The sequence below is a fragment of the Protobothrops mucrosquamatus genome, unplaced genomic scaffold, assembly GCF_001527695.2.
Source record: "Protobothrops mucrosquamatus isolate PMUCROS unplaced genomic scaffold, P.Mucros_1.0 scaffold866, whole genome shotgun sequence".
Taxonomy (NCBI): Eukaryota; Metazoa; Chordata; class Lepidosauria; order Squamata; family Viperidae; genus Protobothrops; species Protobothrops mucrosquamatus.
This window is the reverse complement of record NW_015387121.1, coordinates 148,289-161,076: the sequence shown is the minus strand read 5'-3', so window position 1 is coordinate 161,076 and position 12,788 is coordinate 148,289. Positions and strand designations below refer to the sequence as shown.

The 12,788-nt window shown below is 37.9% G+C and overlaps 1 protein-coding gene across 1 annotated transcript in view; it reads left to right on the top strand.

The window, feature by feature from the left end:
• MYO3B (myosin IIIB) overlaps positions 1-12,788 on the top strand; it is a gene marked incomplete at its 3' end in the record, with an annotated part of 162,826 nt that overhangs the window by 29,469 nt on the left and 120,569 nt on the right. The window contains exon 6 of the mRNA XM_029284724.1: positions 5,504-5,649. Coding sequence (XP_029140557.1) covers positions 5,504-5,649 — 146 coding nt within the window. The remainder of the gene's footprint in view (positions 1-5,503; positions 5,650-12,788) is intronic.

Below are 12,788 nucleotides of genomic sequence, written 5' to 3'. Positions count from 1 at the left end.
AACCTTTACTTGACCTTTTAATACTTTTCTTGTTCCTAGCATCTTCCAGCAGCTTATTTTAGTGTAATTTCTCATCTAATTGCTCACTTCAACTCTTGATCAATCCAGATCTAATAACACTTATTTAAGGTTCCTACTGTTCCTATTCCTTCACAATGGTAAGTTACCATTTGTTCCTGTTTAACTAGTTCACCTTAACTAGATTCTTTTAAAAAAAAACCTTTTTTCTTATCTTGAGTTGATTGCAGAATATTAAATGAAGAAATGGAATACAAATTCCACAAAGAAGCCATTAATGCTTTTGGAGCTAGGTCCTATGTATACTATATAGATTCAAGGCTAACAAAGCACTCTGCATCTGATGTTAACTCATTTGTGTTGAAAGGGTTCTAAATCACACTGCCATCTCAGGTCTGTTTGGTGGGAATGGCTTTCCCCTGGTGCTATTTTCTAAGGATTTGGCATTCCCTGCCAAGAACAGGGAATGACCAGATTAGTTTACTCTATGTTATTCTTCTGCCAGCAGACAGACAATATATTCAGGCAAGGATCTGACATATAAGCTTGTTTGGCTGCTAACCTGTTTTGATGGAATGTAGTGTAGGTATTTGTTTAATAAATTGTAAATAATCAAATTAACATATGCTCTGCCCCTTTTGTTGAGTGCTAGGAGTCTAGCCCTGTTTTGCTTCAAGTAAATCCTTTCTTTTGCACAGGGTCAGCTTATCCTCCACTCCCTAACCAATTTAAGTTCTTCCACTTGATTTTTTTTTTCATTTCTGCATGAGGAACCTTCAGTTTTGTCTGCCAGAGTTGGCCTTGTCTATGGAACAAGTGGCATTTCAGAAAGAACTACTTTGCAGTGCCTGCTGATGGCTGTGCAATGTTTCGGATTCAGTTTGGAAGTGGAGTTTTGGAATACATGAACTGAGACCTCGCTGCAATTAAACAGCCATTATAGTTTCCAGTTATGCATTCTCCCTCTCATTCATTTCAAAACCAGTACTGCTTGATTCTGAAACTCCTAATCAGCCTTTTGGGTTTGATTCCCAGGGCCTCACGACTACATATTCTACTGAGTCTGCCCCAGAACTGTCTGCCTGGTACTCTGGTACTACTTTTACACTAGGCAGCAAGTATATTTATTACTTTGTTTTTGTTTTTAATATTCATCCTCCACTACCTTCTTCTGACTTTTATGCCTCTCACAATAATTAAATATTGCCCACAAAAATACTGCTCTAAACCAGTGTTTCTCAAACTTGCTAACTTTAAGATGTGGGGACTTCAACTCCCAGAATTTCCCAGCCAGCCATGTAACTCCACATATAAGTTCCTATATCTTAAAATTTGCCAGTTTTAAGAAACGCTGCTCTAAACTTCAAACATTAAACACAAACAAGCAATTTACATATCAATAGTAATTGACTTTTCTATTTAGAAATGACCGACAAATTTAAGGAAATTTCCTGTATTTAGTCCAAGGTTATAATTCTTATATTTTTCTATTAGAACTGGGGTGGTGTAATAATTTTAGTATCTGAAAATTGTCACACACAGTGAAACTATATAAAATGGTGTTTCAGTGTTGGACAAAGATAAGAATTAAGACATTAATTGAGGATTAAGAATTAATCCTCAACCAATGCACTGTTATGTCAGGGTTGTAATGGTAAATATCTTCTTTGTCATTGGCTTCTTTTGGATCTTTTTTCAATTTCTCGGTCTAGCCTACAGGTTTCCTGGTGATCTCTAATTTAAGTACCAGATTTGATCCTGCATATCATTTTCAGATCAGCCCAGGATAGACAGCTTTTGGTGATTTCCCCCCATCCCCTGTTTACTTCCTATATTAAAAACCATTTATTTCTAATTACAGTTTGAAAACAGAAAGCTCATTGCAGTTTCTCTCCAACTTTTAATATTAAATTTAATGTCAAGCATCCTGGAATTTTTATAGGAAAGCAAAAGACAGCACCTCTTCAGTCACTCAAATAAGTTCTACAGCAGGGGTCCCCAATCCCTGGGCCACAGCTCACTCCTGGGCCACAGCCTATTCAGAACTGGGGCACGGAATTGGTGGGTAAGTGCGCATGTACGTGCAACTACATTTGCATGTGCAGCGGGTGGGTGAGTGCGCATGTGTGTTCAGCTACACTTGGTGCAAGGGCAGGCACGCATGCCTGCTGCTTGTGCAAATGGAGCTATATGCGCTCACCAGCCACTCACCCAGAACCATCCCCTCTCCCCCCCCCCCGCTCATCCACAAAGACGGAAAGTTTGGAGAGCGTTGTTCTACAGCCCCCTGGAATTCATACAAACTAGAAATATGAAGATAGTTTTATTAGCAGGTCAACCGTCTTTTTTTAGAACTTTTATTAATAGCTTCCATTTTTGCCCACTATGGTTGAGAAAACATATAGAATACTCCCTAGGTGCTATGAGTAAATGAAATTAAATTGATGGAAACCAAAAGTTTTTGACAAAGCATTGTATCTAGTTACTTTGGCTAGCTGTGCTGCTTTTCTTAGGGTGAGTATAAGAATTTCATATTGTCAGAATTGATTGATTTTTCTCCGTAATATACACTGCACATTATAATGTATGTCAATTCATTTTTTCCTTTAAGCTGCCATATCTCATCAGCTACTTGGCTATTAACCTCATGAAGGCGGAAATCTTTCCCTCAGAATGCATAGATAGCTCTTTACACCCCCAGCTTCCTTCCAGTTAACTGGCTGACATAGAAAAAAAACCCTCCTGCTCCCCAATCATAGCCTTCCATCTTTGATATCTGTAGGTCTACAGAATGTGGGATGTATATTCTTTGCCTTCTAGAGCCCAATCCACATCTTTATGATTTGATGCACTGCAAAATGTTTGAAGGATCATTTGTGCCATTGCGTGCTGTCTGCACTTTGGAACTATTCTCCTTGAGATTCGGACCATGCAAAGTACTTATACCTCTCCATTATGGGCCGTCTGGCACCAGGCTCTTCTTGTTTTTGTATCAATCTATATGCTAATTTCCAATTCTCTCTCATCATTAACCATCAGTCCATGTAAGCCTTATTTCCATTGCCATGACTGTACTATAAGATGTATACATACGCGCATCGATATTATATGACTTTTTGATATTACGTTACTGAAAGTGGTGTTGAAAAGTAAAATGTTGATTCCTGTAACGAGTAGAGAGTTTTAATAAATTAGGATTATTAAAATTGTTGTAAAGGTAAACCAGCTTTTCCTAAGCAGAATTGTGAGGCCCTTCCCCCATTTACCTCTACCCATCTAATCACCTCTGAGAGTTAAGATGTGTAGAAAATAAATAAAAACCATGGCCCCAAGAACATATTTTCAATGCCAAATCCGCATCACTGCCTTTTTCTCATCCCAGATCAGAGGAAGACAGGTTGTCTTTAGAATGTGCCAGTGCTAAAATTAGCATTTCCTCCCTTATTCAAAAGCCATCCAAAGGCAGTCGAAAGGAGTATAACATTTGTCCAGCTTCATCGCTTATCTTGCCTTGCCTTGCCTTGCCTTGCCTTGCCTTGCCTTGCCTTGCCTTGCCTTGCCTTGCCTTGCCTTGCCTTGGCCTTGGCCTTGGCCTTGGCCTTGGCCTTGGCCGGGCCTGGCCCTGGCCCTGGCCCTGGCCCTGGCCCTGGCCCTGGCCCTGGCCCTGGCCTGGCCTGGCCTGGCCTGGCCTGGCCTTGCCTTGCCATACATGGCTGCAAAGACCTGTACCATAAGCAGTGGAGGTAAAATAGAGAGTGGCTATGGGGGTAACAAATGTCATACTGATGGAGATTTCTGTTCAGGTCAAAGTTGGGTGGAAAGTCTTTCAAGATAACAGTGGAGAAAGGCCCTAAGAGTTATAATCCTACTATTCATTGAAGGCATAAAGTTGGGCAAGGTTGGTCTGAATGGTGACTTGTCATTTTGTATAATTTCTTAACAACAACAAAACCCCCTCTAGGTTCTTTTGAAGCTTAAGTAGTCCCACTTTTCAACTTAGCAGACCCATCTCAACCACTCCTGAGTCTTAGGAAGCATTTTCTCTCTATGTACGTCTCCATTTATTTATTTATTTCCTCCTGAGGCGTGTCCAGGATGATAACTGCTGTATTAACAATTGCCTTTTCTAAAGTTGTGGAGTGTTTGTTTAGACAGCTCTTCAATTCAAAGTGCTGACTTAGCCATTTCCCCCCTTTTTTCCTCCCAAAAGAGGAAGTCTTGTAAACTGTGCATATATTAATTTATTTATGGCTTGATTAATTAGATTTGCTGTCCACTTTCTCTTTCTTATAGATTGTTCTCATTGTGCTTATCTGTCATACATGCTACTAGTGAACTGGCGTTTCTGTCTATAAATTAGATTTATGTAATAGAAAATGTTTCCCCAACTCATAAGAAGGAAATATCAAGAAGAATCTTGAAATTTATAGATCTACATTTAACTTAATAATTTATTTATGGATGGGGAAAACCCTGAAATAGCATTCTCTATAGGCAGAAAATGAAGCGTGACTATTGGGAGAAAATGTGGGAAACCACAGGAGGGCTATATAATGGGATAGTCTGAAGAAGAGGAAGTCTCAGTGGCTGGAGCAGGATTTGGTTTTACTGTAAATCCCACTTGCTAATGTTGAATTGGAAACCACAATTTTATGCTGTACCATGTGCCCTTTTTGACAGAGAACATCATGTGGGAGAACTAAAACTTTATTGCCTATCTACTGTACATCCATAGTTACAAAGGTCATTTCTTCCAGGACATTCCAGCTTAACACTCTCTAAGTGAGTTCCATCTGTACTGTGACTTCTTGAAATAACTTCAGTGATATTAGAAAGAAGAGCCAAAATATAAAAATAAGGGCTATATGCTATTTTGCCTTCTCAATTATGAGCATGGATATATTTTTCTTAGCTTAATTCTCCATAGCAGTGCTGAAATGAAGTATGATTCACAAAAGTTTACATCATAATAAATGTGTTTGTCTTCAAGATACCACGTCTTTTTGTTGTTTTGTTGGTGATCAATTATTATAAGAGTTTACTGAAGCTAGGATGTTAATACATTCAAAATAATAATAATAGTACTCCAGCTAAACATCAGCTAAAGAACTGGCACCTGTGATCTCACATTTTTGGTATAGATCAATAATAAATACTTATAGAAAAGCTACACTTTCCTTATCCTTTACATACATGTAAGTAATAGGGATAGAAGATAATGCCTGTTAAAATGGAAATGTAATGAATAACTACAGAACTTTTTTCAATTGCTATAATTTCTTGTAATGTTCAGCATCATGAATTTAATTCTCTGAACCGCATTCTGTGGATAATATTGAATAGTAGGGCTGCTAGTTGAGCATTTAAATTGTAACTATAATAAGAAATATATGAATGGACACTGGTATGTGTATAATTTGTACTTAATGGGGACATTACTGTTTCAAAGGTTAATGTGGTGTGTTCATTGTCTTTTATCTAACAGGTCATTGCTTGTGAACAACAATATGACTATTCTTATGATGCCCGTTGTGATGTGTGGTCTCTTGGGATCACGGCTATTGAATTTGGTGATGGAGATCCACCTTTGTTTGACATGCATCCTGTGAAGACCCTTTTTAAGATCCCAAGGTAGGGCACTAGGTGGCTCTCTTAGCTTACTGGATCTTGCTTAGGCTGACAACAGCAATTCAACAGTGAAAATACCTATTTGGTGCATCATTACATTTTACATTACGTTAATTGAAAGATATGTGGAAATGAATGCTGCTGTGGAGGAGGTCTGCCTATAAACAGTGAGATTTTTTAGAAAAAGAATATTCGGATTTTAACTATTGAGGTGTTATTTTTTTAAAAAAAATGATTTGCTTATTTAGCTTTTGTAAACCACTTTCCATTTCAAAAATAATTTGTTTCCCAACAAGGGCAGATTATTCTCTAAAAACACAATGTTTTAATGGGCTATTTTCTGAAAGAAGAATGTTTGAATGGTTCAAATAGAAACTGTTAAGTATGCCGGATCAGCAGCATCTATTGTTTCTATCTTGTTTCTTTTATTTTCATGCAGAAAATAAGATATTATTTTCTAAGCATACTTGAAACTACAAGGAACCTACACTTTCTTCCATAAGATTTTTTTAGTCTGCTTCTCCTAGCAGGAAGCAAAAGACGGGCATTACAATTGTGAAGTATGAATTAATTGCTGGACTTTTATAACAAATAGCCTTTCTGAAGCATTTGCTTTGAACTGATTGTCAGTTGGTATAGTCTGTCACTTTGTATTCCGCTTTCAGAAGAAAAGATGCCCACGGGCAATTAGAAAATTAAAACCTTAGACAATGGGAATATTTGACCTTTTCTTATCTGTACAATCACACAATTATCATGGGGCTTTTTACCATTTCTCCCAATTGCTATTTGCATTTCTGATTAAGTCTATTTATATGTAGATGAAGCTTTCCAACATTCTGCACAGTATTATCTCTTTCCCACAACTGGATCGGAGAGCTGCTATCCTCTTTCAGAGATTATTCAAACCTAAGCAGCAATTCACTTTTATTTTTGTCCTTTGCACATGTGTAGAACACACAGCAGCAATTAAAGTGAGGGAGGATTCAAATATGTAAACTAATGCCCATAAATTTTTGTCAGATAGAAGCTGAAAATGGCTTGAAAGAACAACAGTCGTGATGGAGTATGGCAAAATATCAGCAGGTTAAAGGAAGGTATATGGAAAGGGCATGCGAATTTTTCCCTTTTAGGTCAGGATGTATCTCTTTCTTTCCATGAATGACTTTAGTTAGCATGCCAAAACAATACTTTCTACACTATTTGCATGAAACAAAATACTGTACTTACCAAGCAAGCTCCTTAAATGGCTGTCTTTAAAAAAAAAATGCAAATTCTTTTACATGAGAAAAATGTATAACTTCATCAGGAATATTACAGACAAGTCACAAAAGAAACTGGAAAAGATCCCTGTATATGAGTAGATCAAAGAAGGAAGATGCAGAATAACGTGCAAATTACCAAAACATTTTGCTAATTTCTTACAAATGTTTTTCTTGAGATCTTACAAAGAAGTATAGAGCCATACATTGAGAGAGAAATGCAAAATGAATGAATAGCTTTCAGAAAAGTCAGGGGAATATGAGTTTGGATAGCTAATATAAGGTAAATTTATTTATTTATTTATTTATCAGATTTCTAAGATTGCCCATAACAATTCTGGTGGACTTCAGTATTAAAGACAGCTCAAAACAATATAGCTTATAGAAAAAAAATCAGTAGACACTGAGGGAGAACCTGAATACAAAAAATTCCCACAAGAAGCTCACAATAGCCTGAGTCCAAGACTTGGGGGAAGATCTAGGTTTTTTAAGCCCATTTCCATGAAGGAATAGCCCATACAGATCCCTGGGGAAGTGCTGTTCCAGAGGACAGCCATTGTGACAAAAAAAATATCTTCTTCCTGGCTCTTTTCAGATGGTATTGTTTAATCAGTGGGATTCAAAGAGTGCCAATCAAACCTTACAGGACAAACAGAAACGATTCCTCAGATAGCTACGCCCCATTCTAAGAAAGGCTTTATAGGTGATTATTAGCACTTTGAATTGTATCCAAAAATTCTATTCAGGAGTTGCAATAATAATTGCCCATGCTGCCATTTTTTGAGTAGTTGCACCTTCTGAATGATCTTCAAAGGCAGCCCCATATAGAAAGCAATGCAATAGTCTACACATGAGGTAACTAAGGTGTAAATGGTTGCCCAAAGGTCCAGGAATGGGTTCAAGCGGCATACAATGAATGTATGCAAAGATTTTCCTGACCACAGGAGTATTACAACCCCATTCAAGACTAAAGGTAGAAAATATCTTGGACTGAGTGATCCAAATACCCATAGCTACCTGGGCTTGTTAAGGCCTAGCCTGAGTCTTTTCTCTGCATCCACACCCCTGCAGCCTTCAGGCTCTGGGTCAAGGCCTTGACTTGATTTGCTTGGTCAGACAAGGTTCCACAACTGGATGTAATCAGCATAGTGATAATACTATGACCACAAAGTAATTATGACCTGGCCCAGCATCAGCACATCATGTAGAGGTTAAACAGGAGAGGCAAAAGCTCTGGGTTCAGTCTTTCCCACCTATCAGCAGTGACTCAGACTACTGAAAAAAGAAGAGAACAGCCCAATGCGGTGCCTTCCTCCTCTTAATTCCTTTAGGCCAGACATGCCAAACTCATGATGTCATGTGACATCGTGCAACATATCGGAGCTTTTTCCCCATTGCCGGCAATGGAGTGAGCGCGGTTTCATTGCGATGCGTCTGGCCCGCGGGCCGGCAGTTTGACACCCCTGCTGTAGGCAACCCAGAATCATTAGTAATGAAAGCTGCTAATGGATCAAGAAGAGCCAAGATGGCTGCTGCAATCCTATCTTGACTTTCCAAGAGCTTATCAGCCAGCACAATTAGTGCTATCTCAGTACTGTGTCCTGGTCTGAAGCCAGACTGAAAAGGGTCTACTATTATTTATTTAAATTTGTAGTAGCCGCCCAACTCTAAGAGGCTCTGGGTGGCATATAAAACCCAAAAAACCTCAGCAAACCCAATTGAAACAACACAACTGAAATGTAACACAAACAGTCCAGACTAAAAGAAACGTAACACAACAAGAAACCACAGGGGCCTCAAAAATGGATTAACCTGAGGCTTAAGAGCTTCCTGGAACCCCAGGAGAGAAGGTACTATCCCTATATTGGGGAAGGATTCTGTTCTAGAGGTGGGGCTATGACAGAGAAGGCATGCTTTCTTGGTGCCACAATTGTTAAATAGAACTTGGAGTGCACCCACTCTGATGGAATGAGCTGAGTGGCCACAGACAGGTAGTCGCTCAGACATCCAGGCCCTATGCCATACCTAGATTAATTGTCTATGAAGCTGTTTCCTCCAGGGCCCTCTGAAATCGCCACAAGACTGTCTTCTCAATATCTTTTCCTAGAAAGCCCTTCCTAGGATGCCAGGATAGCAGGGCTTAGTTATTTGCCACAGCTTGGGTTTTTAGGAAGTTAAAAGTTGCCTAGGAATAGCCTGACCTTCACTGCTGTATGTGTGTTGACTTCTAAATTAAGTTAAAAATGCATTCTACTATAGCAATTGTTTGTTAGCCCAAATATCTGAGTAGATGGAAAGGGCTCAAAAGGAGCATTTCGACTGTGGGCCAAACAGTGGATATGACATTAATTCCATTTGCCCTTGAGCAGGAATAGCCAGTACTGAGATCTAATCTTGACTGGAACTCTTTTGCCGTCACGGAAGGTCCACGAAAAAACATTTGTATATTGCTGTAATTATTATTACAGAGTGCAGAACTGAGCAGCATTTATCTGGAAGCAGATGAAGTCAGTTGAGTTCAGTAACAGGACAGGCAACATTATGAAGTATTGATTTGCTGTACTTGACTCATTTTTGCAGAGCGTTCTTTTCCCTTTTCCCTATTATTTTGACTTCATTAATTCTGCATGGTTGTTTTAGCTGACTGGGCTGAACTGCCTTCTAATTGAGGGACTCTAAATGACACTCCTAAGAGAAGGAGGTGGAATCCTTGTTTTCAGTATCCTCTATATGCCATTTTTTTGGGGCAACAGTAGTTGAAAGTGATGTTTATTTTCGCCCTTCTTACAGCTTGCAGAGGGTTGGTATATATGCTTTCCCAGATGAAACAAGGTCCAGTTCTTTATAGGGAACTGTGTGAGGCTCAGGACACGGCAATAAGAGTGATGAACAGATGCGTCCCAAAGAGACCTTGGGGACAGATTTAGGGGAGCATGGAAAAAAAAAAGTAACATCAGTTTTACTGGAAGCTGTTGACTGACGCCATATGAAAATCCCTGCATCTGTAGGAGCATTCAGAAGTTAAGATGACCATGTCAAAAACAAGCCTCAGATTTTCATGCTTCCTCGCCCACCTCTTCTTATGGTGTTACCACAAATCCGCAATTAGGACCATTCTGTTCTATATTCTATTGGAATTAGTTGATCAATGTACTATAAACTAGAATTTATCTTAACTGATTTATTAAAGCAAGCAAACACCATAGTCCATGTTTTAAAATTGCTTGGTTTAAGCCATGGTTAAGATAACCCCCCACTTGTCTGGTTTAGAGAAAACAATAAGCTGCCATTAATAACGTTTCTAAGTTTCTAAGTTTTTCCCTGTGGCTGCTTCGGAGAACAGAATGGGGAAGTGTGAATGGAGCCACCTAAAGACATGTTTTTGTTATGATACAGTAAACAATTAGTATGTAACCATCAGATCATGTCTGAATACAGTTATTGGATCAGAGCTAATGAGCATGGTGCTTTGTATATTATTTATTTACTTATGCCCACAGTGGAGATTCTCATTAACTCTTCCGTGTAACTGAAGATTGGGTCTACTGTTACACTTATAACACTGATTTCATGATTATCATATTGAGATGGATTATAATGTTGTCCTAAAAAGTATCACGTATTGAGCTTTAAATTACAATTTTCTCAATTCACTAAGTTTAGAAAATTGTACATAATTTCACATAGATTTAAGTTCTCAGTTACTGTATATTTTGGGTGTAGAAGTACAGTAAAGATGCATGTTCTTCTCTAGATCCAATTAGATTACATTCCAGATAATCACACTGAAATTCCATAACTCCCTAATGTTTTTAACACACACACATACACACAAATTATACGTGTGTATGTATGTATATGTATATATGTGTGTGTATTCCTTACTATATCATCCTTTATATAAAAACACAAATGACAATATACTAAGGATAATATATATAACAATTGTTAAGTCTAGCAAAACATGATGCAATACTTGTAATAATATAACTTAAATTGTGGTTGTTTAGAGGGAAATGTATATTCTTTAGATGACTTGCAATTCTGTGTTAGAATGCCACTTATCCCATGGGGTATATAGTTAAGAACAATTAATGCATTAGGCACAATTGGGGTGGGAAAAAGTTTGCACTTTAAATAGGTCTGGACTGACCATTTTATTTATTACAGTGATTTATATACTGCCTTCTTGTCAGACTCTAAGTATCTTACAATATTAAAATAATAGAACACCATACAACAAAATATAAAATTATGGTTGTGGTTGCTGTTGTTATTCCTCATCCATCACTCTTATTCAGTAATATAGTTAAAAGAATATTATTATGAAGTAATCCTTTGCACCAGATAAGAATAATTTGAAGTATATGTAGATTTATTTCATTTTCAAAAAATATTATGGTGTAATAACTATTAATTCTTCAACATTAGGGAAGATTTGGCTTAATGCTTATAATTTACAGTACTTTACAATTTGTACACATACAGGTGAAAGAGATTTTAAAAGTCAGATCCCACACTATGAACATCATTAGGTGGACTATTTTCTTTTTGTAATTTAGATCCTTCTGTTGAACATTTGAAAATATATTCTAGAGACAGATGACATGTTAACAAAATCATTTCATGGTTGAATGTCTTTTTGGTATGATTTATCTTTATCTGAAGGCACTGGAGGTCCTTATCTGGGAGATTTATGAGCTAGCCAAAAATCTATTTTGATGAAAGAGAATGTGAGTATTTATTGAAAAGTAAATTCTTAGTCTTGATCAGAAAGGAGCTGCCTGATTCATAAAACTGATTTGGGGGGGAGTGGGAGGAATATAATTAAGAAGAACATTACTTATAACTATAACTAACCATAAGCAGAGAGCAAATGATTTGAGATGAAGCTAGTTCATAAATGAAGAAAAAAATGCTGTTTTCCTCCTTATTGCAACCTAAGAACATTGCCTACTTTACCTATTTATTGCTATATAAGCTATGGTACTATGGTTTCTCTCCAACTAACTTCCCAGAACAATATGTCATCCAGAGTACAAGAATGCAAAAGATCAGAAATGATGAAATTTGTTCTACAGGATCACCTGAATTTCAGCAGGATATTAATTCAAATCCTTTAGCAAGAATGATAGTGCTCTACTGGTAGTATAAATACATATTCCAAACTTGTTTAGATCTTAAAAATAAGAAACTTCAATCCTTGATTATAATGTCACAGGGTGATAAATTGTGAGATAGATATTAATACTAATACTTCTGTGTCGGAGGCACTGAGTGGTTCCATGGCAAAAGGATTTATCAGTGATATCACCATTGCGCAGGGGATGCCCAGCATGGAGTTCCTTTCATGTCCCTGTGAAGATGCCCACCAAAGTGGTACCCATTTATTTACTTATGGTCACCTACTTTCGAACCTCTGGGATGGCAGGAGCTGGAGCCTTTGACAGGAGCTCACACACACACACACCTGCCCCACAGCAGCAACAGGTCTTGATCATCATCAGCTGTTCATCAGCTCAGTGTTCTAACCTCATGGGCACCACGCTCCATATAGATAGATCAGGGGTAGGCAACCTTGTTTCTTTTATGACTTGTGGACTTCAACTCCCAGAATTTCTGAGCCAGCATGGAATTCTGGGAGTTGAAGTTCACGAGTCATAAAAGAGCCAAGATTGCCTACCCCTGATAGATAGATAGATAGATAGATAGATAGTTAGATAGATAATCATTCCTGAAACAATAACATCAACAGAACCACACAAGAAGCACTGCCAGATGAGTTAATTCTACTGTACTGTAAAGTTACATTAACAGAATCTTGCGAGTCTGAAAGTATACTGTACTTCTGCCCTCCCCCCCATCACCTTTACAGCTCAC